General features: G+C 40.3%; 1 protein-coding gene across 2 annotated transcripts in view; it reads right to left on the reverse strand.

Annotated features, from left to right (window-relative positions):
• The window catches only part of rps6ka1 (ribosomal protein S6 kinase a, polypeptide 1), a 90,888-nt gene extending 68,768 nt beyond the window's left edge, over positions 1-22,120 (reverse strand). For both annotated transcript variants that reach the window (XM_078423330.1, XM_078423329.1), the window contains exons 1-2: positions 21,861-22,120; positions 9,196-9,240 (exon numbers count right to left, since the gene is read on the reverse strand). In XM_078423330.1, coding sequence (XP_078279456.1) covers positions 9,196-9,240; positions 21,861-21,923 — 108 coding nt within the window. In that variant the 5' untranslated portion in view covers positions 21,924-22,120. The remainder of the gene's footprint in view (positions 1-9,195; positions 9,241-21,860) is intronic.
• Between the last annotated feature and the right edge of the window lie 410 nt (positions 22,121-22,530).

Below are 22,530 nucleotides of genomic sequence, written 5' to 3' on the forward strand. Positions count from 1 at the left end.
CTAACATCTCCCCCTTGTTAATACTGATGTGCTCTAAACTATTCAATGTACCCCCCCCCCCCCCCCCCCCCGAACTTATTATCTTCAACAAGCTTCTCCTTGGTTAAATACAGATAAGCATTCATTCAGGATTGGTATAAATGTAAATTGTCCCTAGTGTGTGTAGGATGGTGTTAATGTGCGGGGGTCGCTGGTCAATGAGGACTCTGTGGGCCTAAGGGCCCATTTCCGCTTTGTATCTCTAAAACTAAAACAAAACTAAATCTTGCCACATCTCCTGGCTCCACACATAGGTTATCCTTTGGACCCCAAGGAGACCCACTTTCTCCCTGGCTATTCTTGTGCCTGATATTCTTATAATATGTCTCCTCATTCTTATTTGACAACGATATTTCATGGCCTTGCTCTACATCTCCTTCACCCTCTATATTCCTCCAGAAACTTATTCAATTCCAATTGTCTATACTTGTCATACACTATTTAATAATCAAACCTTTAATAATCTGTCATCCAAGGTTCCCTAATCATCTTTGCCTTTCACACTTATAGGAAGAAGCTATCACATTGCTCGACCCATTTGGTATAAATATAGTCACCACCCTTCAGTCATATAAAACATTGGTAACACCATAATTAAAAAACTGTACAGTGCTTGTCTCCTCTTTTAATATTGTCAATATACTGGAAGTAGGTCAAAGTCATTTACTATACCAAGAATGGGCACACTGTGCTAAGAGGAAAGCATGGACAGGCTAGATTTGTACGCCCTCAAGTCAAGTTGAGTTTATTGTCACATGCGAGGTATGGCGAGGTGCAGGTACAATGAAAAGTCTTACTTGAAAAAACTCTGGAGTATACAAGAATTAGAAGGAACTTGAAGAAAACATTTAAGAACCTGAGGGTCTTGACAAGAATGTTTCTTGAGGTGGGAATTCCTAGAAGTATGGGTCACAGTTTAAAAATAAGGGTAACCCATCCAAGATGGAGATGAAGCAAATTTTCTTTTCTCTCATGGTTGCAAATCTTGGGAAACCTCTTCCTCAAAGAGCTAGATAAGTACTTGAAATCAAGGGAGCAAAAGGTTACCACAGTGCACAGGAATATATTGAGGTGTAGTGGGTCTGGATGCAGCAGGAATCAGTCAAGACGCCAGGTAAGGATTAACAGTAATTTTAATGTAGCATCAGAACATTCACTCTCTTCAGTTTCCCGCACGAGTTCACTCTAGCCCCTTCAGGCAAACCCCGTAGCTCCGGACCCCTCCCCAGCCCTGTCCACTCAGTGCCGAGGTGGATGACCCAGGGAGTGGCCTAATCCCCGGGCACCGCCACAGAGATTCAGATCAGTCACAATCTAATTGAATAGTGGTGTTGGCTCAATGGCCCTAGTGGCGTATTCATGCTCTCAATTTGTATTGTCATATTCAATCACCCATTAACATTGTCTATTTTCCTCAACCTTCCCTTATTCTGCAAATTAAAACATTAATCAAAACTAGGAAAGCTTACAAATAGGAAGGGCATCGACCATTTCTCTCTCTTGATGTGACTTGACCTGCTCAGTATTTTTCCCAGCATTTCCAATCTTTATTTCAGAACATTGATAACATCTGTAGCACGTCATTCAGAAATGGATCTTCAGATGATTGTCAACGTATTTACTGAGGTCTACAGGGTATTTGATCCACTGTCTTTTACAAAGACTAATAATCACCAATGATACCACCAAAGAGCTCCCAGTAAACAATTCCCAGACTGCAGTCTCTGTGCCACACTGAGCAAGTCCTAGAGTCATACAATGTGGAAACAGGCCCTTCCACCAAACTTACCCACACCAACCAACAAGTCCCATCTATACTTATCCCACCTGCCTGCATTTGGCCCTTATCCCCCTAAACCTGTCCTATCCACATACTTGCGCAAATGTTTCTTAAATTTTGTGAGACTACCTGTCTGAACTACCTCCTCCGACAACTTGTTCCATACACCCCCCACTCCCTATGTGAAAAAGTTACCCTTTTGGTTCCTATTAAATCTTTCCCCATTCACCTTAAACCTATGTCCTCTGGTTCTTGATTCCCTTACTCTGTGCGTCCACCTGATCTATTCCTCTCATGATTTTGTACACGTTAAGGATAGGCTTATCGCTTCTTGTTGTGAGGAAAGCCAAACAAACTTTAAAAAAAATGTACAGCAGCAAATTAGTCACCACACCAATCAACAAGCATTAACTAAATGAACACTGTTACTCAGATAAAACCTACAAAGATTTAACAGAATATGATGGATGCCCAGATGTGAGAAAAGAGGTCAATGTCAGAACTCACTTCTCTTTTCAAATAATGGACATCCAAACTCATGTTAAATGTGCAGATCAGACAAAAATAGATTAATAACCATGAATATCAACACAGAATATTAAATCAACCTTCTGACAGATTAGCTGTTCACGCCTAGCATTTTGATGCCCATTTAGTTAAACATTATGTACCAGCAAATCTGCCAATGCTTTGCAACTCAAAAGAATTCTTATCTTTTTTAAATACATTTTACAGGCTAACTGCCAACTTTCTTTCACCTTGTACTAACCTTTGATCAATTACCAGATCCAGAAAGTGGCCTCACCCAGTTTAACAGACCATTTTAAGACTGTAGTATTAGTCATACAAAACTGAAACACAAATACCTTTCTAAATAACAAATGAATCTTTCCAAATACCAAACCTAGAAACAAAATATTGAACATGCTTTTAAAGGTTATGCGCACACCAGTGGATATAACGACCAAAATATCAATTAAACTTTTAACAGAAATAAGATCTGCAGTTAGTTAAATTTGCTTCATCTCGCTCGTCGAGAAGGTGTGGGAAACAAGGGATTAATACCCATCCTAATTTCTCTTGAGAAAGTGGCAACAAGCCGCATCATGAACAACTGATTTCCTTCTGGTGAGGTTACTTTCAAAATGCTATTAGGTAGCAAAACCCACAACCCCCCCCCAGCGATAGAAATGGCATATTATATCATGCAGAGAATGCAGTCTATTTTGAGCATGTATATACCTTTAAGAATTGCATTCACCATGTGATGACTTCTGATGCATGGTTACATCATATGATAGAACAAGCAAGGAGACCACCTCCTGAAAGATGCTGGCCACAAAACACTTAGCCTCGCACGTGATGTCAGCTGCTACCAAGTTCCAAAATCTGGAGCAGTAGTTGCTCCAACTGACAAGTGTTCTTTTGACTATATGGAGGGCCAGGACATAGGAGTGCATAGATCTCCACCACCCTGCGCTGCCTCCTTCAGCTTAAATTAAGCTCACTAAACAGATACATTTATTTTGACAATTAAACAAGTCGAAATTTTACAATTAGCAACTTAAATCCCTTACTCGCCAAAGTCCACACTCCATGGGCATTGCACTCATGGGTCAGCATATCACCATTCTATTTTCTCTTTGTTGCCCACTCTGCCAACTGGTAGGTATCTGTATGTAGCAATACTCTGCCTATAAACATAAATAATAAAAGATCACCCAGGTATTAGACCTGGTCAACTTGAGATGGATTTAAGTACTCTCATGACTGGATCTGTAGAATGCTAATTGAGACCACCATAAAAATGGAGGGATATTAGGGTGTTTGTGGAGAAGAATCGTATTGTTTACAACTGAATAAAATGGAAATACAGATGAATGAAACGGAAAATCTATCTCCAATAAACACCATTGCTCAATTCTAACTGCTAAATATGATGCAAGAATGTTTCAACCAGATTCCACAGTGTGACATTTATACCACGGCATGCATAAAGACAGCCTGAAAATTTATACAAAGATGAAATAAGCAAGAAACAAATCAAAAATGGCTATTTTGGCCACATCCATTTCCATGATTAACTTCACTAAGATCTCCATTGTACATTTCAAAAAACTGTGCCCAAATGAAATGGAGTGCCTTGTCTACAGTTTGCAGGTTTATTCTTCATTCTCTTGTTAAACAAAAGTTTACATGGTATACTCTCCAGTGTTACCATGAATAAAATCATGGTTTCCCTGCTGACTTCTTTAGACAGTAATATACCATGAGGGTAACATAAGAGTTGCACTCGAAGGTATTTATTCACAAAATGCTGGAGTAACTCAGCAGGTCAGGCAACATCTCGGGAGAGAAGGAATGGGTGACGTTTCGGGTCGAGACCCTTCTTTGTAACATAACATAAGAGTTGCACTTATGGTAACATAAGAGTTGCACTAATTACCTCATATTAATAGATTTTTTGCTGCATTAAAAAATATTGCAAGGCAAGACATTTTATCTTGCAAACTGCTTTAAATGCATAGCTTGCTTCATTTAAATTTAAAATTTTACTTACCAACAATTTAGACAATAGACAATAGGTGCAGGAGGAGGCCATTCAGCCCTTCGAGCCAGCACCGCCATTCAATGTGATCATGGCTGATCATTCTCAATCAGTACCCCGTTCCTGCCTTCTCCCCATCCCCCTTAGGAGCTCTATCTAGCTCTCTCTTGAATGCATTCAGAGAATTGGCCTCCACTGCCTTCTGAGGCAGAGAATTCCACAGATTTACAACTCTCTGACTGAAAAAATTATTCATCATCTCCGTTCTAAATGGCCTACGCCTTATTCTTAAACTGTGGCCCCTGGATCTGGACTCCCCCAACATTGGGAACATGTTTCCTGCCTCTAACGTGTCCAACCCCTTAATAATCTTATATGTTTCGATAAGATCCCCTCTCATCCTTCTAAATTCCAGTGTATACAAGCCTAGCCACTCCAGGCTTTCAACATATGACAGTCCCGCCATTCTGGGAATTAACCTAGTAAACCTACGCTGCACGCCCTCAATAGCAAGAATATCCTTCCTCAAATTTGGAGACCAAAACTGCACACAGTACTCCAGGTGCGGTCTCACTAGGGCCCTGTACAACTGCAGAAGGACCTCTTTGCTCCTATACTCAACTCCTCTTGTTATGAAGGCCAACATTCCATTGGCTTTCTTCACTGCCTGCTGTACCTGCATGCTTCCTTTCAGTGACTGATGCACTAGGACACCCAGACCTCGTTGTACATCCCCTTTTCCTAACTTGACACCATTCAGATAATACTCTGCCTTCCTATTCTTACCACCAAAGTGGATAACCTCACTTATCCACATTAAACTGCATCTGCCATGCATCCGCCCCCTCACACAACCTGTCCAAGTCACCCTGCAACCTCATAGCATCTTCCTCACATTTCACACTACCACCCAGCTTTGTATCATCTGCAAATTTGCAATTTTGTGATACTTTTGCACTTACATGAAAAATTCTATCACATTATTATCTCCTTCCTCGTCTATCCACAAGAGAATTGATTCCTTACAATAGAGTGAAATATCGAAACTAAAGCACTTAATTAAGCATTCTGTTTTTTCCCCATATTATTCATTAGATGTCAATGGCTCTCATGACCCACTTGAATTAAAAGCTCACACCATATGATGCAAGTAGGAAAGGTTACTGTCAATAAGGACTGATATTATAAATGAGCGGATTGTGTATGAAAACAAAAAATAGAATTTGCATTTCCATATGGAAAGCAATGATTCTAGTGTAAGAGTGTTGCGGTATCCATTTAGCACCCACTCATAATACTTATTTTGCAAAATGAGGGGATGTCAGCAGCCAAGCTTATATCAATATTCATCTGAACAAGCTACAAGTACAAGGACACATTAATTTTATGGAAACAAAACTTTCTACTTAAATTATCATATCAAAATGTAAACAAAATGGTGGAAGTACTCAGTTGGTCAGGCAGCATCTGTAGACACACAAGCAAACATATAATTCCCACCACAGACGCAGTCTAACCCGCTTAGTCATTCCAGCACTTTGTGGTTTACACACTTATCAATTTCTATAAGCTTTTATCAAGCTCTGAAGCAAGGTTAAAAATCCAAAATATTTATCTCAAATATTTTCAGGATGTTTCAGTTCTCATTTCTGATTTCCAAAACCAGCAGTATTTCTCTTTCAATTAATTTCTGCATCTGTATTTTAAACTGTTACAGTCTTTGGAAATTCTAAACCAGCAAAACAAAACAAGGTTGGCATGAAACATATCAGAACAATGGCACTCCATCCCAGTACCTAGCCCAATGCGTTTGAGAGCACTTTTGAGCCTAATGTTCAACTTTCTGCTGGGAAATAAAGTTCTTAAACCACAGTACATTGGTCCTTTTTTTTTTAAAGATCAAAGACCGGTGTAAAAAGAGAAATCCAACGTACCTTTAAAGAGATTTATATATAGCTTATTATTGATCTGAATTGCTGGAGAACAATGATTGTAATAATTTCTGAGAATTGCTTCAAGTTTCCTTGCCAATACAATTTTTTTTAAAAAGGTAGTGCTACAATCCTAAATAGTATTTGAGAAGACATGTGGACATCAATAAAGGCAACTGCTGGCACCAGGATTTCTAGTTTAAAATTACTCGGAAACATTCTCCAATACTAATGCTGTTACATTAGCGATAATGGACACTCCAAGCACTATAAAGTTCCCAGCTGCCAATTGTAGAAACTGAACCAGCATTAAATCATATCTACCTAAATTTATTTAGTTTAATTCACAAGCGAATTATTTGCGCAGAAGTTGCCTATTGAAATTGAAAAGGGAACACATTATGTATTATGTAACAGTAATTGTATGACACACAAATCTGGGTTTAAAGAAGTTCATCACATTACAAAAGGCTGTTGACGATTGTATAATGTTTACTTTCCCTGCCTCAGATCGAGACATGATAAAAAAATAAATTATTCATTACAGTGCAAGTGCACACTTACTGTGAAAAAGTTTCACAAGTGAAGCATTCATTTATTTTGCACAATTATCACCATCAAGTCATAAAGTCATACAGCAGATCGTACGTCCATCCATAGTCTTCTATATCTCGGTGATTCAAGAACGAGGTGATGTATTTTGGGAGGGGATAGACCATTTGCAGAAAATTGTGGGGCCCAAGGGAGTGTTAATGAGGACCTAGGTGTAACAAGTTATAGATCCTAGAGGAAGGCATTTGGGATATTTACATTGGACATGGCACAGAGTATCACAGTCGGGAAACAACTTTATAAAACTTTGTTTAGGTCAATCTTGGGAGTTTTTTGTTCGAATCGTCACGCTATACAAAGCACGTAATTGCACTGGAGAGGATACAGAGGAAATTCACCAGGATGTTGCCTGGCTTGGAACATTTCAGCCAAGAATCCTTAAGAATCGAAGATGAGAAGATAAGAGTCCAAGATGAGGCGGCATGGGTTTAAGGTGAGCTATAAAAGGGATCGGAGTAAAACTTATCTTCTGTCTGGGGATGTGATGAAGGCAGATACTCTGAACATTGCAGCTTCCAGACTAGCTCTTGAATCACCGAGGTCTGAATCTATGTTACAAAATACTAATTTGTTTACTGAATTTATTTTCATTCAAGTCTGTTGTAACTTTATTTTAAAACCAACACCATATACTGTTAATTAATTGCTGCAACTTTTCAAGTCGTAAAATGATATTTGGAATAATGATGGCAACGATGTGCGTTATAAAGGCAGTGCATCCATGAAGAAGTGGTCAGGGGTTTTCTTGACCAAGCATTTGTGAGCAGTGAGCAATTTGTGGAAGATATGGTGAGTAAATTTACAGATGATGTGAAAGTTGGTTGTGTTGTAGGTACAAAGGAGGGTAGTGTAAGGCAGCAGTGCGATGAAGATGTATTAAACATCTAGTACAGATGGACATGCATTCTATTAAAAAGATATGTGGCAACAATAAAAGAAAATATTAGAAATGCTCAGGTAGCATCTGTGGACAAGGAAATTGTTATATTGCACACTGATAACCTTTGATTGGAATTGGGAAAGCTGTACAATCAACGGGTTTAAGGCTCAGGGGAAATGAATAGAGGAAGAAAAGAATGAACAGGCAAGAACTGAGAGAGATTGGAAAGCAGGCGAGATAAAATTACTCATTTAAAGATATGCTCATATTCTAAAAAGGAAACACTTTTTTTCTATCCACAATAGTAATTTATTTTTTTCGGTGTCAATCCACAATGTTCCTCCTCCCCAAACCACCACTATCATGAGGGATTAAGGGAACAACCCACCATTCATGTGAGAAATGAAATCGGAAAAGGCTGGAAATTTTCAGTATCTTAACTGCTAAAATGAAATGCTAAGTTTGGAAGATGCTGTGCTATTCTCCATGCTTATATCAAGCATCAAGGGGAAGGAGGTGGGGTTGTCATGTAAAAAGATCAGAGAGGGAGTGGAACCAATGTTTTAAGTGACACGGGGCCAGAAGCTCAGGATTGTTTGCATTTGGTCCCAACGATATGAAGGAAGCCACATTGTGAGCAGGGAACTGAAAGATGTAAACAAACAACTATTTCACCTGGAAAATTGTTTACAACGTTGAAAGCGGGGAAATTTGAGACAATGCATCTCCTATGATGCAAAGGAAGAAGAATGGGTATTGATGGAGATATTGCATCTGAACACTGGAAGGCAAGGGAAGGGGAAGATGTGTATGATAGCAGTATCAATTTGGAAGCATCAGAAATGGCAGAAGATGCCATGAAAATAGGAGATTAATTAAATCCTTTTCTGGTTTTGGAAGGGTACAAAGAAGTTAAAGTAGTACAGTGAAAGGAAAAATATAATTGTCAAGATTTCACATCTAGTGTTTCCTGCTGTAGTTTCAGATGCCAGCTCTCCCAATTACCTCTTCACCATTGGATTATCTGCTTACTTAGCCTATTAACGACTTCTTTCGTCTTACACTTGCCTGCCTTTTTGAACTGAAATCTGTGTATCCAAAACATTTTCCAATTCCAATGAAAGGTCATTGTGGTGAATGTTAACTCTGTTTCTCTCCCTACAGATGCACTCCCAAGTTTGTATTTTTATTTCTGATTTCCAGATTACATAGTGCCTTTCTTTCCTAAACAGTATCAATAACAGATTTTTAAACTGGTGAGACACCTGGCAATAGAGTATTGCTCCCATCATTACTTTAATCTGGAAACTGAATTTTTAATTCTGCAGCATTCTATATATACTGAATTTTTATGTCTCCAATTATTTTCACATACTTCCACTTATAACATACTGTACATCAATACCTGCGATGGAATATCTGCCATCTCCTCTGACACTCCATGCCCATTCTGTAAAATAAAGAGAATAAATTGTCACCTAAAGGTACAAATATTATTACATCATTAAGCAAAAAGCAAACAATGCAATAAAATATATTCTTACAAACTGCATAGTTAAATTTTAGTTTACAAAAGTACCATGCAAGGATATAGTGTGTACAGATTTGGAAAAACACCCAGCCATTGCAAAGCTTCCAATGGAAATACTGTTTGAAGAATCTGTTTTTCAAAAAATGCCGAACTTCAAATAACATTCGTCTGTTTTACTCCGGTTTTTATATGCAAAATAGATGATTGCACAATGAATGGGAAAACCTGTTCAGATCTCCTACATCGTGTGATTTAAATAAATGTCAGTTGCCTCTGCAGAATACGTCACTACAGCACAGCAGAGGATTCCAATCTGGCTGAGCCATGAGAGAAGCACACACTCGTACAAATCACATAATGCTGTGAACATTGTTTTCCATTAAGACATTACTTTACCCAGGATAAATTGATGTGAAAACATCCAGCTTTAGCTCTTTGCCTCTCATTGCCAAGGTGGTGTTTGACTGCTCAGCTCATGAAGTACTGGTTGGAATGTTCCTTTAACATCAATTATTAAGACAACGCCAATATGTTCAATTCCCTTTTAAAAACTTTTCCTATGGCACAGGGGCTCCTCACATTCTCTGGCATGTTTTTCTGACTGAACCTGTTTGTGTGTTTCCAACACATCCTAACCACCACGAAAATCATCAAATTTCAATTTTAAAATATGCAAACTGTACTTCCATCACTGCCAAAAGTCATGGTTCTCCATGACTTTTCAGATCACTCCTACTCTTTCCATGTGTTTTTTTAGGGGGGATCTGGGCATTGCTGGCATTTATCGTTCATTCCTTAATGGTTTTGGTAAGATGGTGATGAGGCACCTTCTGGACAAGATATCCCTACTGTTAGAAAGGGAGTTCAAAAATTTGAATCCAACAATATATTTCCAAATCAGGATGAAATGTTACCAGGAAGGGACCTGTAGGTGGTGGCATTCCCATTCACCTGCTACCTTTGTCCTCTGTCCTGATGGGGGAGTTGAGAAGTCCAAATGGAGCTGGTGAGTCTAGGCACTTCTGTCAGAATAGCCAAGACAGGTGACAGGTGAATATACAAAATATCCCAGCATTTTGTAGCTGGGATACATTGCAGCCACTATGTGATAGAGTTGGAGGGAGTCAATGTTTTGGGGTGCAGATCAAGTGAACTGCTTGGCCTGAATGGTATGGGCCCTCTTAAAGATGTTGGTGCTGCACATTTAGATAGCATGTATTTGTACACCTGACTTGTGACTTGTTGATAGATGCAAGGCTTTGGGGTGTCCCAAGCTGAGCCACTCATTGCAAGACATTCCCAGCCTCTAACTTGCATTATAAAGTGTTATTTATGGAGCTGGTGTAATCGAGATCCCAGTCAATAGTAACCTGCACAATATCGATAGGATGATTTTGATGATGCTAATGCAATTGATCATTGAAGGTAGACACTCTTATTAATATGATGGCAGTTTTGCAGCCTTTTTTTAGTACAAATATACTTGCCATTATCAGCCATGCCTGAATGTTGTCTAGTTTTTGTTGCCCAGGTCCAGAACACCAAACACACTAGACATAAATGTTATTTATCCATATAGGATTCCAAATCTGAAGAAATTAAAACAATCCGTACATAAGCCTTTGAGAATCTTGCTCATGCTAGGGAGTGCCAAATAATTGTAACCACGAGAAACTTCTCCTTCACTCTCCCATAAGGGACTAAACTACTTCCACACAACACCATCATCCAAACCACAGGAAAAGGCAATAGAGAATATTTTAGGCTCTTAAGTGACGCCAAACCACATGTCAAAGACCTTACCATTTCTACTGAAACCCATACAAATTGTTAAATAAATATTGAAGCACTGTGCAGCTATTCTTCACATTTTTTTCCAATTTGGCCCAACAATGAACATTTCATGTGGGAAGAGGACTAATTTGGCAAAACCTGGTTGATGAATCTTAAAGGGAAATGTGAAACAGAGCAAGGCCAATGTTTAGCAAGATTTAAGGCACCTTAAACAGTCTACACTAAAAAGGTTCCGCCTAAAATTTAAATGCAACTTAAAACGTCTTTGTTAGTTTTTATTTTGCCCCAATGATCAACTGAAAGAACAAAATTTTCATAATCTGATTTTTGTTTAATGAAACTATGCTTATTATATCTTATTATAAGCTTACTCTCACTCTCTCTCGTCTGTACTGCAGCTCCATACAAAGGGTTAAAAAGCAGTAAAAAATCCTTTTCTGATCTTGTTTTCCTCTTAGTTGGGTCCAGACCTGCATCAACAGTTGGAAAATGGTAGTGATGTGTGTAGGGTAGTAGGGCTGGGTAGTAGGGTAGTGATGGGTAGTAGGGCTGGGTGTCCTAAATAAAAGTATGAAAAGCCAAAACGGCTAAACCATGTTCTTCACCAGATTCTTGTGTAGGTGAAGAGGTTTCAAAAATAATCTGCAAATATTAAACATTAAACCCATAACTCCAAAACCTTAAATGGTATTAAAATCACTAATGATCTCACTAGGTAAATTTTCTGATAGACTTTTCATTGGCATGATTCCATGCAAAAACGCAGCACCGTCTTCACTTTTATTATTTGCTTGCATCATTGCTTTATTCAACAATGTTACAAATCAGGTTATCGTAAAAGTATAGCTTCCCGGTGTATCCATAAATCTACCTCAGCTAGATTAGGCAACCAGTAGAAAGGGTCAAATGTCCCACTTAAAAAAGAGATGCAATATGGATTTCGTCTTTGTATCATTTTTGGGACCAATTATGGTGCCATTTCTGTGAATTTGACAACTGACAGTATAACTGGATAGATAAACTGCTGCAGTGACTCAGCGGGTCAGGCAGCATCTCTGGAGAAAATGGATCAGTGACATTTCAGTCTTGAAGAAGGGTCCTGACCCAAATCATCACTTATTCATTTTCTCTAGACATGCTACCTGACCACAGTCTTGATCTCACAGTCTCCATCACAGGAAATCGACTATCGTCTGATGTCTATTACAAACCTACTGACTCCCACAACTATCTCAAATACACTTCTTCCCACCCTGCTTCCTGCAAAGACAATTCCCTACTCCCAATTCCTCCGTCTACACTGCATCTGCGCTCAAGATGAGGTGTTCCATACAGGACATCCGAGATCTCATTCGTTAGGGAATGAGGGTTCCATCTCCCATCATAGACGAAGCCCTCACTCGTGTCTCCTCGGTGCCCTGCAGCTCCGCCCTTGCTCCCGCTCCCCCTCCCCCTAATCGCATCAGAGACAGAGCCGCCCTAGTCCTTACCTTTCACCACATTAGCCATTGCATACAACACGTAATCCTCCGAAATGTTCAGCACCTCCAACGGGATCTGAACACTAGTCACATCTTCCCTTCTCTACCACTTTCCGCCTTCTGCGGAGACCTGATTAACCCATCCCTTCCCACCCAAACCACTCCCTCCCCAGGTACTTTCCCCAGCAACCACAGAAGGTGCAACACCTGTCCCTATACCTCCTCCCTCGACTCTGTCCAGGGACCCCGACAGTCCTTCAGGTTGGGCAGAGGATCACTTGCACCTCGTTCAACCTCATCTACTGTATCCATTGTTCAAGATGTGGACCCTTATACATCGGCGAGACCAAACGTAGCCTGGGCGATCGTTTCACTGAACACCTTCACTCAGTCCACCTGAAGCTACCTGATCTCCCAGTTGCTAAACACTTTAATTCTCTTTCCCATTCCCACACATACCTTTCTGTCCTAGGTTTCCTCCATTGTCAGAGTGAGGTTAAACGCAAATTGGAGGAACAGCATCTCATATTTTGCTTGGGCAACTTATAGCCCAGTGGTATGAATATTGATTTCTCTAACTTGAAGTAACCCCGACATTCCCTCTTTCTCTCTATCCCTCCCCCACCAAAGTCACACCAGCTTCTCGTTTTCACCCAACAAACAGCTAACAATGGCCTGTCTCCTTTATCATTGTTACTTTTTGCATATCTTTCATTCGTTGTTCTTTATCTCTCTATATCATTGTCTATTTCTCTCGTTTCCCTTATCCCTAACTAGTCTGAAGAAGGGTCTTGACCCGAAACATCACCCATTCCTTCTCTCCAGAGATGCTGCCTGTCCCGCTGAGTTATTCCAGCTTTTGTGTCCATCTTTGCTGCCTGACCTGCTGAGTTACTCCAGTATTTTGTGTCTACCTTTAGTATAAATCAGCATCTGCAGCTCCATTTTATTACAGTGTAACTCTAGAGTCATGTTCCAGGGGAATTTTGCAAAGATACCGAAATTTCAAATCACATAACTGCAGTGTGATACCAAACTGACCAATTTTTAAAAATCAGTTCTTAAAATATGCAAAATTTACTAAACAGAAGCATGCCATTAACACCCATAACCGCAATACAGTAGAGTTTCTTTCCATACAGGTAGCTGAAACTCCACAAGCTTAGTTCTATTCTTATCTACCTAGACTTAGCAAAAGAATCAGTTATAATGACTTCCATTCCCACACCTCACCATTTTCTCTGGTATTCTCCAAGAAGATTTCTCCTGTCTTATATTTCTCAATAATATGCTGCCTCGATAAAAATATCTGAAACCACAGCATCAGTTTCATGTGTATAGTGTTGACACCGAGCACAACTCACCATTCACGTTCGAGGTCTAGTCTCTAAATTGTCACATAGGTTGACTAACATAGTTTTGTTTATTATTATCACCTGTATCGAGGTACAGTGAAATACTTTTGTTTGTGTGGTATACTGTCAGAGAACTATACATGAATACAATCAAGCCGTCCACAGATAAATACGGACAAAAATAGATTGTAGTTTATATCCCACCAGGTACAAATGTTTCCTCATCACCAACCCCTTTTCTTTGAAAAGAAACTAAGGCTATGGAAAACTGTTCACAGAAATAAAAACGGAAAATACTGGAAACACTGTAGGTCTGGCAGCATCTGTGAAATGACAAACAATGTTTTACATCTAGGACACTTTGTTAGAACCTGGAAATAGGTCATCTGCTGAAAATCCCATTCGTGCCTTTGTTATCCGAGGCCTTGTTATTCCAATGCACTTTTTTGCCAATCGGCATAAACACCAGCTCACCTAGAATTGACACCCATATCCTAAACCACATAACATATCCATTCTCCCTCACTCTAACGTTAACTAACCTGCATTGGCACCCTGGTAAGCAACAGCTGCAAAATTTATAGTTTCCTTGGTTCATATCCCACAATTGAAATACTCATTCTCATCTTTAACTTCCATGAGCTCTACAAATGCCGAACCATTTCTAGATTAAACACTAAATTTTGGAATTATCTCTTATACCTCAGCCTCATTTCCACTCTTTCTACAATAAGCAGCATCAAGTCTCTCTCCTTGACCAGGTTTTTGGCATCTCTCCCTGTAATTCCCTTGGCATCTCCGTGGCAGATGCTTCTGCGAAACGCCTTGTGAACATTTCATTGCTTTAAAAGGCACAATGTAAATGTAAGATGATGCAAGTCCAGTCAACCTAAATTCAAAACCGGATACTTTCCAGCCCCAATCAATTCAATGCTTGCAGATCAGCATAGACATTTTAAAAATTTATTACCACTGAGTTTGTGAGAAGATTGTAAAATCCACCCATATTCAATCCACTCAATGAAAAGGCAGTCTTAACTAACTCTCCACTGACCACACAAAACTATATCCAAATATTCATGAAAATGCTTTCATATCATTGAAGATGCAATTTTAAAGTATGGGCCTTAAACTTGTACAGCAGTCACCAACATCGACAAGACATGCAAACTGTGCATCAGTAGACACAAACTCTGCATCCTTGTTGTACCAGCGGAGACACAGCAATAAAGACCCCTCATCAATTCCCTAAACCACATCCCAGGACTGACTGGTAAATTGGTTTGCTTGTAAATGTCCAAAGACTCAAATGAAATCAACATCAGCAAGATGAAAATCAGGCACAGTTAATCAAAGTAAAAAAATAAATATCACACCAAAATCTCTTCAGAGAGGAAGTAAAATATACAAGGCTGTCATTATCAATTCATGGGTTGCAACCCACATGTGGGTCACCAAAATAAAAAAGTTGCAAACCTACATTTGAAAAAACATCAGCATATTATTAAAAATACATTGCTCCCCCTAAAATATGCTTGCCATAAATTATGCACAGAAATTCTGACCCACTTTATGCGACACCCTAAAATAATTTCCCACAGCCCTGGCAAAATGCTAATGATCCACCCTGCTTTAGGTTGCATTTAGTATGTGGAGAAACTGCAGGAAGCCAATCTAGCCAGTGGTACTCAGCTGGAAAGATCTTGCCTATTAATAAAGATCAAAATTAGCTGATTGCAATCATAATTTGAGAGCGATGTTAATTCAGAAGGTCTGCATTGCAGCCACCATCTTTTTGGTATAATGGTTGCATTAAAATTAAAAATGTTAGCAGTGATTAAGGTAGCTGAAGATGATGCCCAAATATATGCAGGTTTGTAGGTCAATTGGCTTGCATGTAGGATGCAAAACTGGGATAACAGAATGAATGTATGGGTAATGTTTTGTCGGCGTGGGCTCCGTGGACCAAAGGGCCTGTTTCCACGCTGTATCTCTAAACTACACTAAAAATTATATGTTTCTGAAAAAGCCAGGAAAAATTCTGAATATTTTAAATAACTGTGAATGCTGAAAATCTGAAACAGTAAAAGCTGGAAAGATTGCCAAAAGTCAGGCAGCATCTATGGAAAGAAAATAGTCAGAATAATCATCAGAAAAAAAAGTTTTGATAAGCATGGATGCAAAGCAACCAAAATATCACAGCATGAACCAGAATTATGAATGATCAGTTAATTATTCACAAATTGCAATTTTCAAAGAAGCAGCAGTTCGAAAGAACATGAAATTTAAATCAAAATAATGCATTTGTACCTAATGGTTTTAGTTTAAGTTAAATGTGCATGCATGCTGAAAAACAGATTACCTTGCTGACTTACATTTCACCATTAGTCAAAGCAATGACTTAAGAACAGCCCATTCTTAAGTTTGTTTTACAAATCATAATGGCCACATGCATTGAACACATATAATACACACATGAAACAGCATATATAATCCCCAATAACCTCGCTTTTAAATCAGCTTGGATTCGGATAATCAAATGTATTAATTCAAACATCAGATTGATGGTACAATTGTACTTCCTAGGGAGAATGTTGTAATGAGTCAAAGCCAAACATTTGATTAAAGATTTGGCACTAAATGCTACTGTAATCTCATATACAGATGCAATAAGAGAAACTTGGCAAATGAGCCATTTAATTCCCTGAGATAACAAAAACGAAAAGGCAACTTCGATACTTGTAAACTTAAAAATGGTATCAGTCCTGCCCTCATAATATTGCAATTAACAATTTTTTTTAAAACTCATTGGATCGAAAGAACACTTTTTCTATCCTTCACTCCAACATTACATACAAAGTAGACACATGTTTCAATGAGGAAGGACATACCAGGAGCAGCATCGAGTAAGTTATGAGTGTGTCATTAACTTGGTGAAATCACAACCTAGTACTATTGTAAGTATATGTTAGATAGAAACAGCATACAATTGGCAGAACTAAGTAATCCCCCTCTGCAAGAACCCCATCAGAAAACCCAAGCTCGATTTGTGGCTGACAGCACTGGATATAGCAAAAATTACAGGTCCAGACAATATCTTAGCTGCAGTAATGGAGACCTGCACTCTGGAACTCGCTGTACATCCAGTTATGGTGCTCCAGTCTAGCTACAATACCGGCATCCACCTGACAATATGGAAAATTATTCATGTTTGACCTGTTCATAAAAAGCAGGACAAATCCAATTCAGCTAATTACAGGCCCTGCCCAGCTTACGAATACCCAACGTGTCTAGCCAGTACATATGAACGAGTGTTTGCGACACCAGTGGTCAGGGTTTGTTGACTGCCGTGGGGCTGCAAGTATCTTCAGCATGTGGGAACTCAGTTTGTGGCCATATTTCCAACTTGCAGACTGTTCAGGTTGTAAACAATTCTCAGGAACAGAACACTGTCGCTACCTGGGGCAGATCTCCACTATCTACTCTCAATCAGCAGCAATGCAACAGAAGACAGTGTCAACAATCCCATCGTCTAATTTATTCAGCAATAACCTGACTTTTAGACAGCATTTAACCAAATGTGGCATCAAAAAACCATAGTAACGTTGAAATCAAAGGACATCAAGTAGAGAGCACTCCAATGATCCTAAAGTACTCGAAAGGAAGGTGGCAGCGATTGTTGGCGGTTAGCCCTCCCACTCCAGGACTTTGCTGCAGAGCTCACAGGCAGAGTCCTGGACCCAAACTCCTTGAGCTGCTTCATCAATGACTTTCCTTCCAACATCAGTTCACAAGTTGGGTATGAAATAATGCTCAAATCCATTCACAACTCCGTAACAAATGAGGCAGTTGCAGTTTGCATGCAGCAGAGCTACATTACATTCAGGCATGGGCTGATACGACAAGTGACATTCAGACAAGCGTCAGGCTTTCTCGAAAAAGAGCTCACGAGGAGCAGGTTTATGGGAACATCACCATCTGTAGGCTGTTCTGCAAGTCGCACAGCACCCAGGCATGGTTCCTTCATTGCCTGCGAGCCTAAATCCTGGAATTCCCAACCCAATAGTGCTGTAGGAATACCTTCACCAAAAGGACTTCAGAGGATCGAGCATGACTTATCATCTCTTTATCAAGGGTGATTAGGAATATCCAATATATGCTAGCATTTTTAGAAAAAGGAATTGAAAAACATGTGTGACAGCAACACCTGGAGTCACAATTACACAACACAAAAACAGAGCCTTCAGCCCAACTCATCCATGCCAACCAGGATGCCCATCCATGTGAGTTCCATCTGCCCAAGTTTGACCCATATCTCTCTAAACTCTTTCCAACTATGTGCCTGTTCAAATGTCTTTTAAATGTTAATGTACCTGCCTCAACCACTTCATCAGCAGCTTGTTCCATATACCTACCACTTCCTGTGTGCTCAAGTTGCCCCTCAGATTCACGATTGATTTCAGGTTTCTTGATTTCCCTACCCTGGGTAAAAGATTCTGTGCATTCACCCTATCTAGTCCACTCATGATTTTATTTATTTCTGCAAGATCACCCCTAAGTCTCCAACACTCCAAGGAATATAGTCTCAATTTACCTAACCTCACTGTATAACTCAGACCTCAAGTCCTGGCAAAATCCTCATCAGTCTTTGCTGCACTCTTTCCAGTTTGATAACATGTTTCCTGACCCTACCCAATGTCTTGTAATACATAACCTCCCACCTTCTATACTCAATGCCCTTATTGATGAAGGCCAGCAGGCCAAAAGTCTCCTTCATCACCTATGATACCACTTTCAGGAAAGTGTATCCTTGTACTAGGTATCTGTTTGCAATACTCCCATTGTGAAATAACTTACCCACATCGTAATGCATTCACTGCTGATTCTACACAAGACGCTTCTCATGCTGGCTTCCCCAAAATATTTCAAAATTACAACAGGCAGTTACAAAGTTACTTTTATAATATTGGATACTACATTTAGTGTAGCATCGCTTTCTCTTAGCTGTTTACTGTAGCCTTGAAAAGGACTTATTTTGTGACAAGCAAAATTAAAGGGCTATTATTTTTCATAAGTTATCATTCATGGTCTACCAGGTAGCAGTGATTCCTGCCCTCCGAAAAGCATTTGAGACCCAGACCACATATAACAAGAATCTCAAGGTACTTCAAAGATATCCACACGAACTCTGTGTCTCCAAATTCCCTCAAATTCATTGCACGGACGTAAATAATATCAATGTGTAGGAAAGAACTTCAGATGATGCCAAATATATGCAGGTTTGTAGGTCAATTGGCTTGCGTGTAGGATGCAAAACTGGGATAACAATGAATGTACGGGTGATGTTTTGTCGGCGTGGGCTCCGTTGGCCGAAGGGCCTGTTTCCACACTGTATCAGCAGGACAAGCAGCATCTATGGTGAGAAGGAATGGATGACGTTTCAGGTAGAGACCCTCTTCAGACTGATGTCAAGGGAGTAGGTAGGACAGATATAGAATGTCGTCGGAGACAGTAAGACTGGTGGGAGAACTGGGAAGGGGATGGAGAGAGAGGGAAAGCAAGGGCTATTTGAAGTTAGAACAGAACTTGAAGTTTGAAGTTAGTTTGAAGTCTAATTTCAAATAGCCCTTGCTTTCCCTCTCTGTCCATCCCCTCCCCTTTCCCAGTTCTCCCACCAGTCTTACTGTCTACGACTACATTCTATCTCTGTCCCGCCCACTCCCCTGACATCAGTCTGAAGAAGGGTCTCGACCCGAAACGTCACCCATTCCTTCTCTCCATAGATGCCGCCTGTCTCGCTGAGTTACTCCAGCATTTTGTGTCTATATTCTAAATAATATCAATGTTCTCTCCCAATCCAACATCGCAAGTCTGGAGGTCCTATTTATACTCAATCAGCTGTGTCGGGCAAATCACACTGTTCAAATGCCCAATTCAGACAAGAGAGAAATATTAAAGATGCTTTTGAAGCCTCCTTGAAGAGATGCAACATTCTCACTGATGTTTGGGAGTATCTGTGGGTCATGAACACTGAAGGTGGAGCATTCAGGATGATATTGAGAACCTTGAGGCCACACCTCATGAGCATTCTGAGCCCATGCACAAGCAAGGAACCATGTCATCTAACAAACCACCCACCTGCCGCACTGGTAAGAATCAGCAGTTCCAACTATGGCCTCTTTAGCCCCTTCAAACTCCACAAAACCGGAATGGATGTATTCTCAATTCCAAAGGAATGTCTAAGATTAGTCATTTAATATCCTTCATGCATTCTCACAGGACGTCTTTTATGTCAGAATATTAGAAAGGAGTAAAATAGTATGATATTATTTGTAGCTTCATCAAAGACCTTCCATTATACAGACCACAGCTGTTCCTATTCCATGAAATGTCAACCACACAAAAATGCAATGTCAGTTACATGCCTTTTGACTTTCAAATTATCAACGTTGCTGATTAACCACATTTCATTTAGTGTTGGCAGTTTATTCAATCAAATAATAATATCAGAACATTTCTACCAGGTAGTCAGCATTGCAGTTTCAAGAACACCCTTAATATTGCAGGATTTCGAGATCAATGGGCACTAAAACCACATGTCCTTCAGAGAAATAATCGTTAACTGAATAACCTGCCCATGAGATTTGTGCTGCACCTCCCCCTTAACGAACGATTGCACTTGTTTAGAACGATATTTCTGGAGCATACCATTTGGATCAAAAAGAATATATTGAATCACTCAATAGATTTAGCAAAATACAAAACATTTAATTCTGCTACAGTTCAGTCAAACTCTGAAAAATACATGAACTGTAATGGTTTACAACGATACTACACCGGATCATATTTCCTCCCCGAGGATGACGTTGATTCAGTTTCAGTCGTTTTACCCAAGTTCGAGATCTCTCTGCATTTTTCAACCCTGGCTGCTATTCTCTGGGAAAATGCAATAACATTGTCCAAGTGCATTATGTCGGACTTCTACCCGGCATATGCACCACCTTTCACTTCTACTCACTGTAGTAAAACGTACTTTTTTTCAGTACTTCGATTTCAGATTTAATTCCATATTAAGGGAGCTCCCATATTACAAAGTAGTAACTATTCGTATTTTGGACTGAACAACAATGCTCATGGAAGAGGAATCCCCTGGTAGCTGCGGGGTATAAGGTCATTAATCCTTTCAATGAAAGGTTTTATCCAATGCCATTACAAAAGCTATATCCCTTTCTTTCTTTCTCGTGTCATTTTTTGATGCTGTAATGCGAGATATTCAATGTCAATGTCATTTCATTTTCCAGCGATTGAAAAATTAATCGGGTTATTCCGATAAAATGTTCATAAAGATGGCGACCCTTTAAAGGCGTTATACATTGGTTTATTCGTGCAAAAGTCAACAAATTAACAACAATAGTGAAGTTCGAAAAATCTAAACGTGATGTTGACAGCGCATAGCAAAATATTGACAGGAACTACAAGGATCGATTTTTTTTTAAATGTTTATAATTATAACCACAGCCTGCCAATATAACCAGCATCTCCAAAGTTAAACTTAATTACTGTTTTATGGGTTCGATTATTCATAAATGCCGTCTGTGAGCAATCCAACATAGCCCGAAAAGTGCTTTTGCACAATTCAACTGGAATTGCAGTGAATCACCGCTGAGAAGTGCGAGCTGGAGCACTCCAGCCCTTTCAACCGCAACTTCAATGGAATTCTCTCTCCTTCACACAAAACACTCAGAGTTTCTCAGACGGCATCGTTTCCCATTCAATCACCTCAGCCGGACACCCCAGCTGGTGTTGTGGCGGTCTCCTTGCCGCACGGTCAATGCCCACCGTCCGCCCTCGGGCGACTTTTAGACCCCCATTCCAAGCAAGGCATGTCCCCGTCGACTGCAATATTTACCTCAGTTTCCAGGTGAACCACGTCCACTTTGGGCCAGGGTCCGGCTAACTGTGCCAACGGCATCCTGCGCGAGCGGCTTGAGGACGCGGGGACGCTCCCGGGTGAGCTGGTGTCGGTGGGTCAGACAGCGGGTAACAAGTCAGAGCCCGCCGCCAGGCGAGGTCCGCGTCAAATCTCAGTCTCTGCCGCTCCGCGCCGCTCCAAAGCTCCCTATCCCGCGAAACGCAGACACCAACTCGCAGCCTCCGCTCCCCCGCCGTCTGCCAGGCTCCGCCCACCTGCGCCATCTACGTCATGACGCTGGGTGTCGTCCGTGCGTGCTGCCAAAGCCCGCCAAAAGAAGGCCGGCGTGTCCAGGTCCAGGCCTAGGCTGCCTGTGTTCCCACTGCGACAGAAATTACCCGAAATTCTGGTTGTCTTCGGGTAATTTTAGGGAAATCAATAATTTTGGAAAATTTCTGCATCCGGCCCACAAAGGGGTCCGATAGACCTCCCAACCCTTACCGAATTTGGCGGAAAGTTTCCGCTTTCTTATTTCATTTCCACATTCCGATTTCGCCTCACATTTTTCCGCAAAACGGGGAGTAGCAGTGGGAGATGGGGGTGTGGGGGGAAATGGACCTTTGTGATTTGCTGTTGAAGACCACTGGAGCAAGTATGTCTTCAATGA

Source organism: Rhinoraja longicauda, chromosome 27 (genome assembly GCF_053455715.1).
Source record: "Rhinoraja longicauda isolate Sanriku21f chromosome 27, sRhiLon1.1, whole genome shotgun sequence".
NCBI lineage: Eukaryota > Metazoa > Chordata > Chondrichthyes > Rajiformes > Arhynchobatidae > Rhinoraja > Rhinoraja longicauda.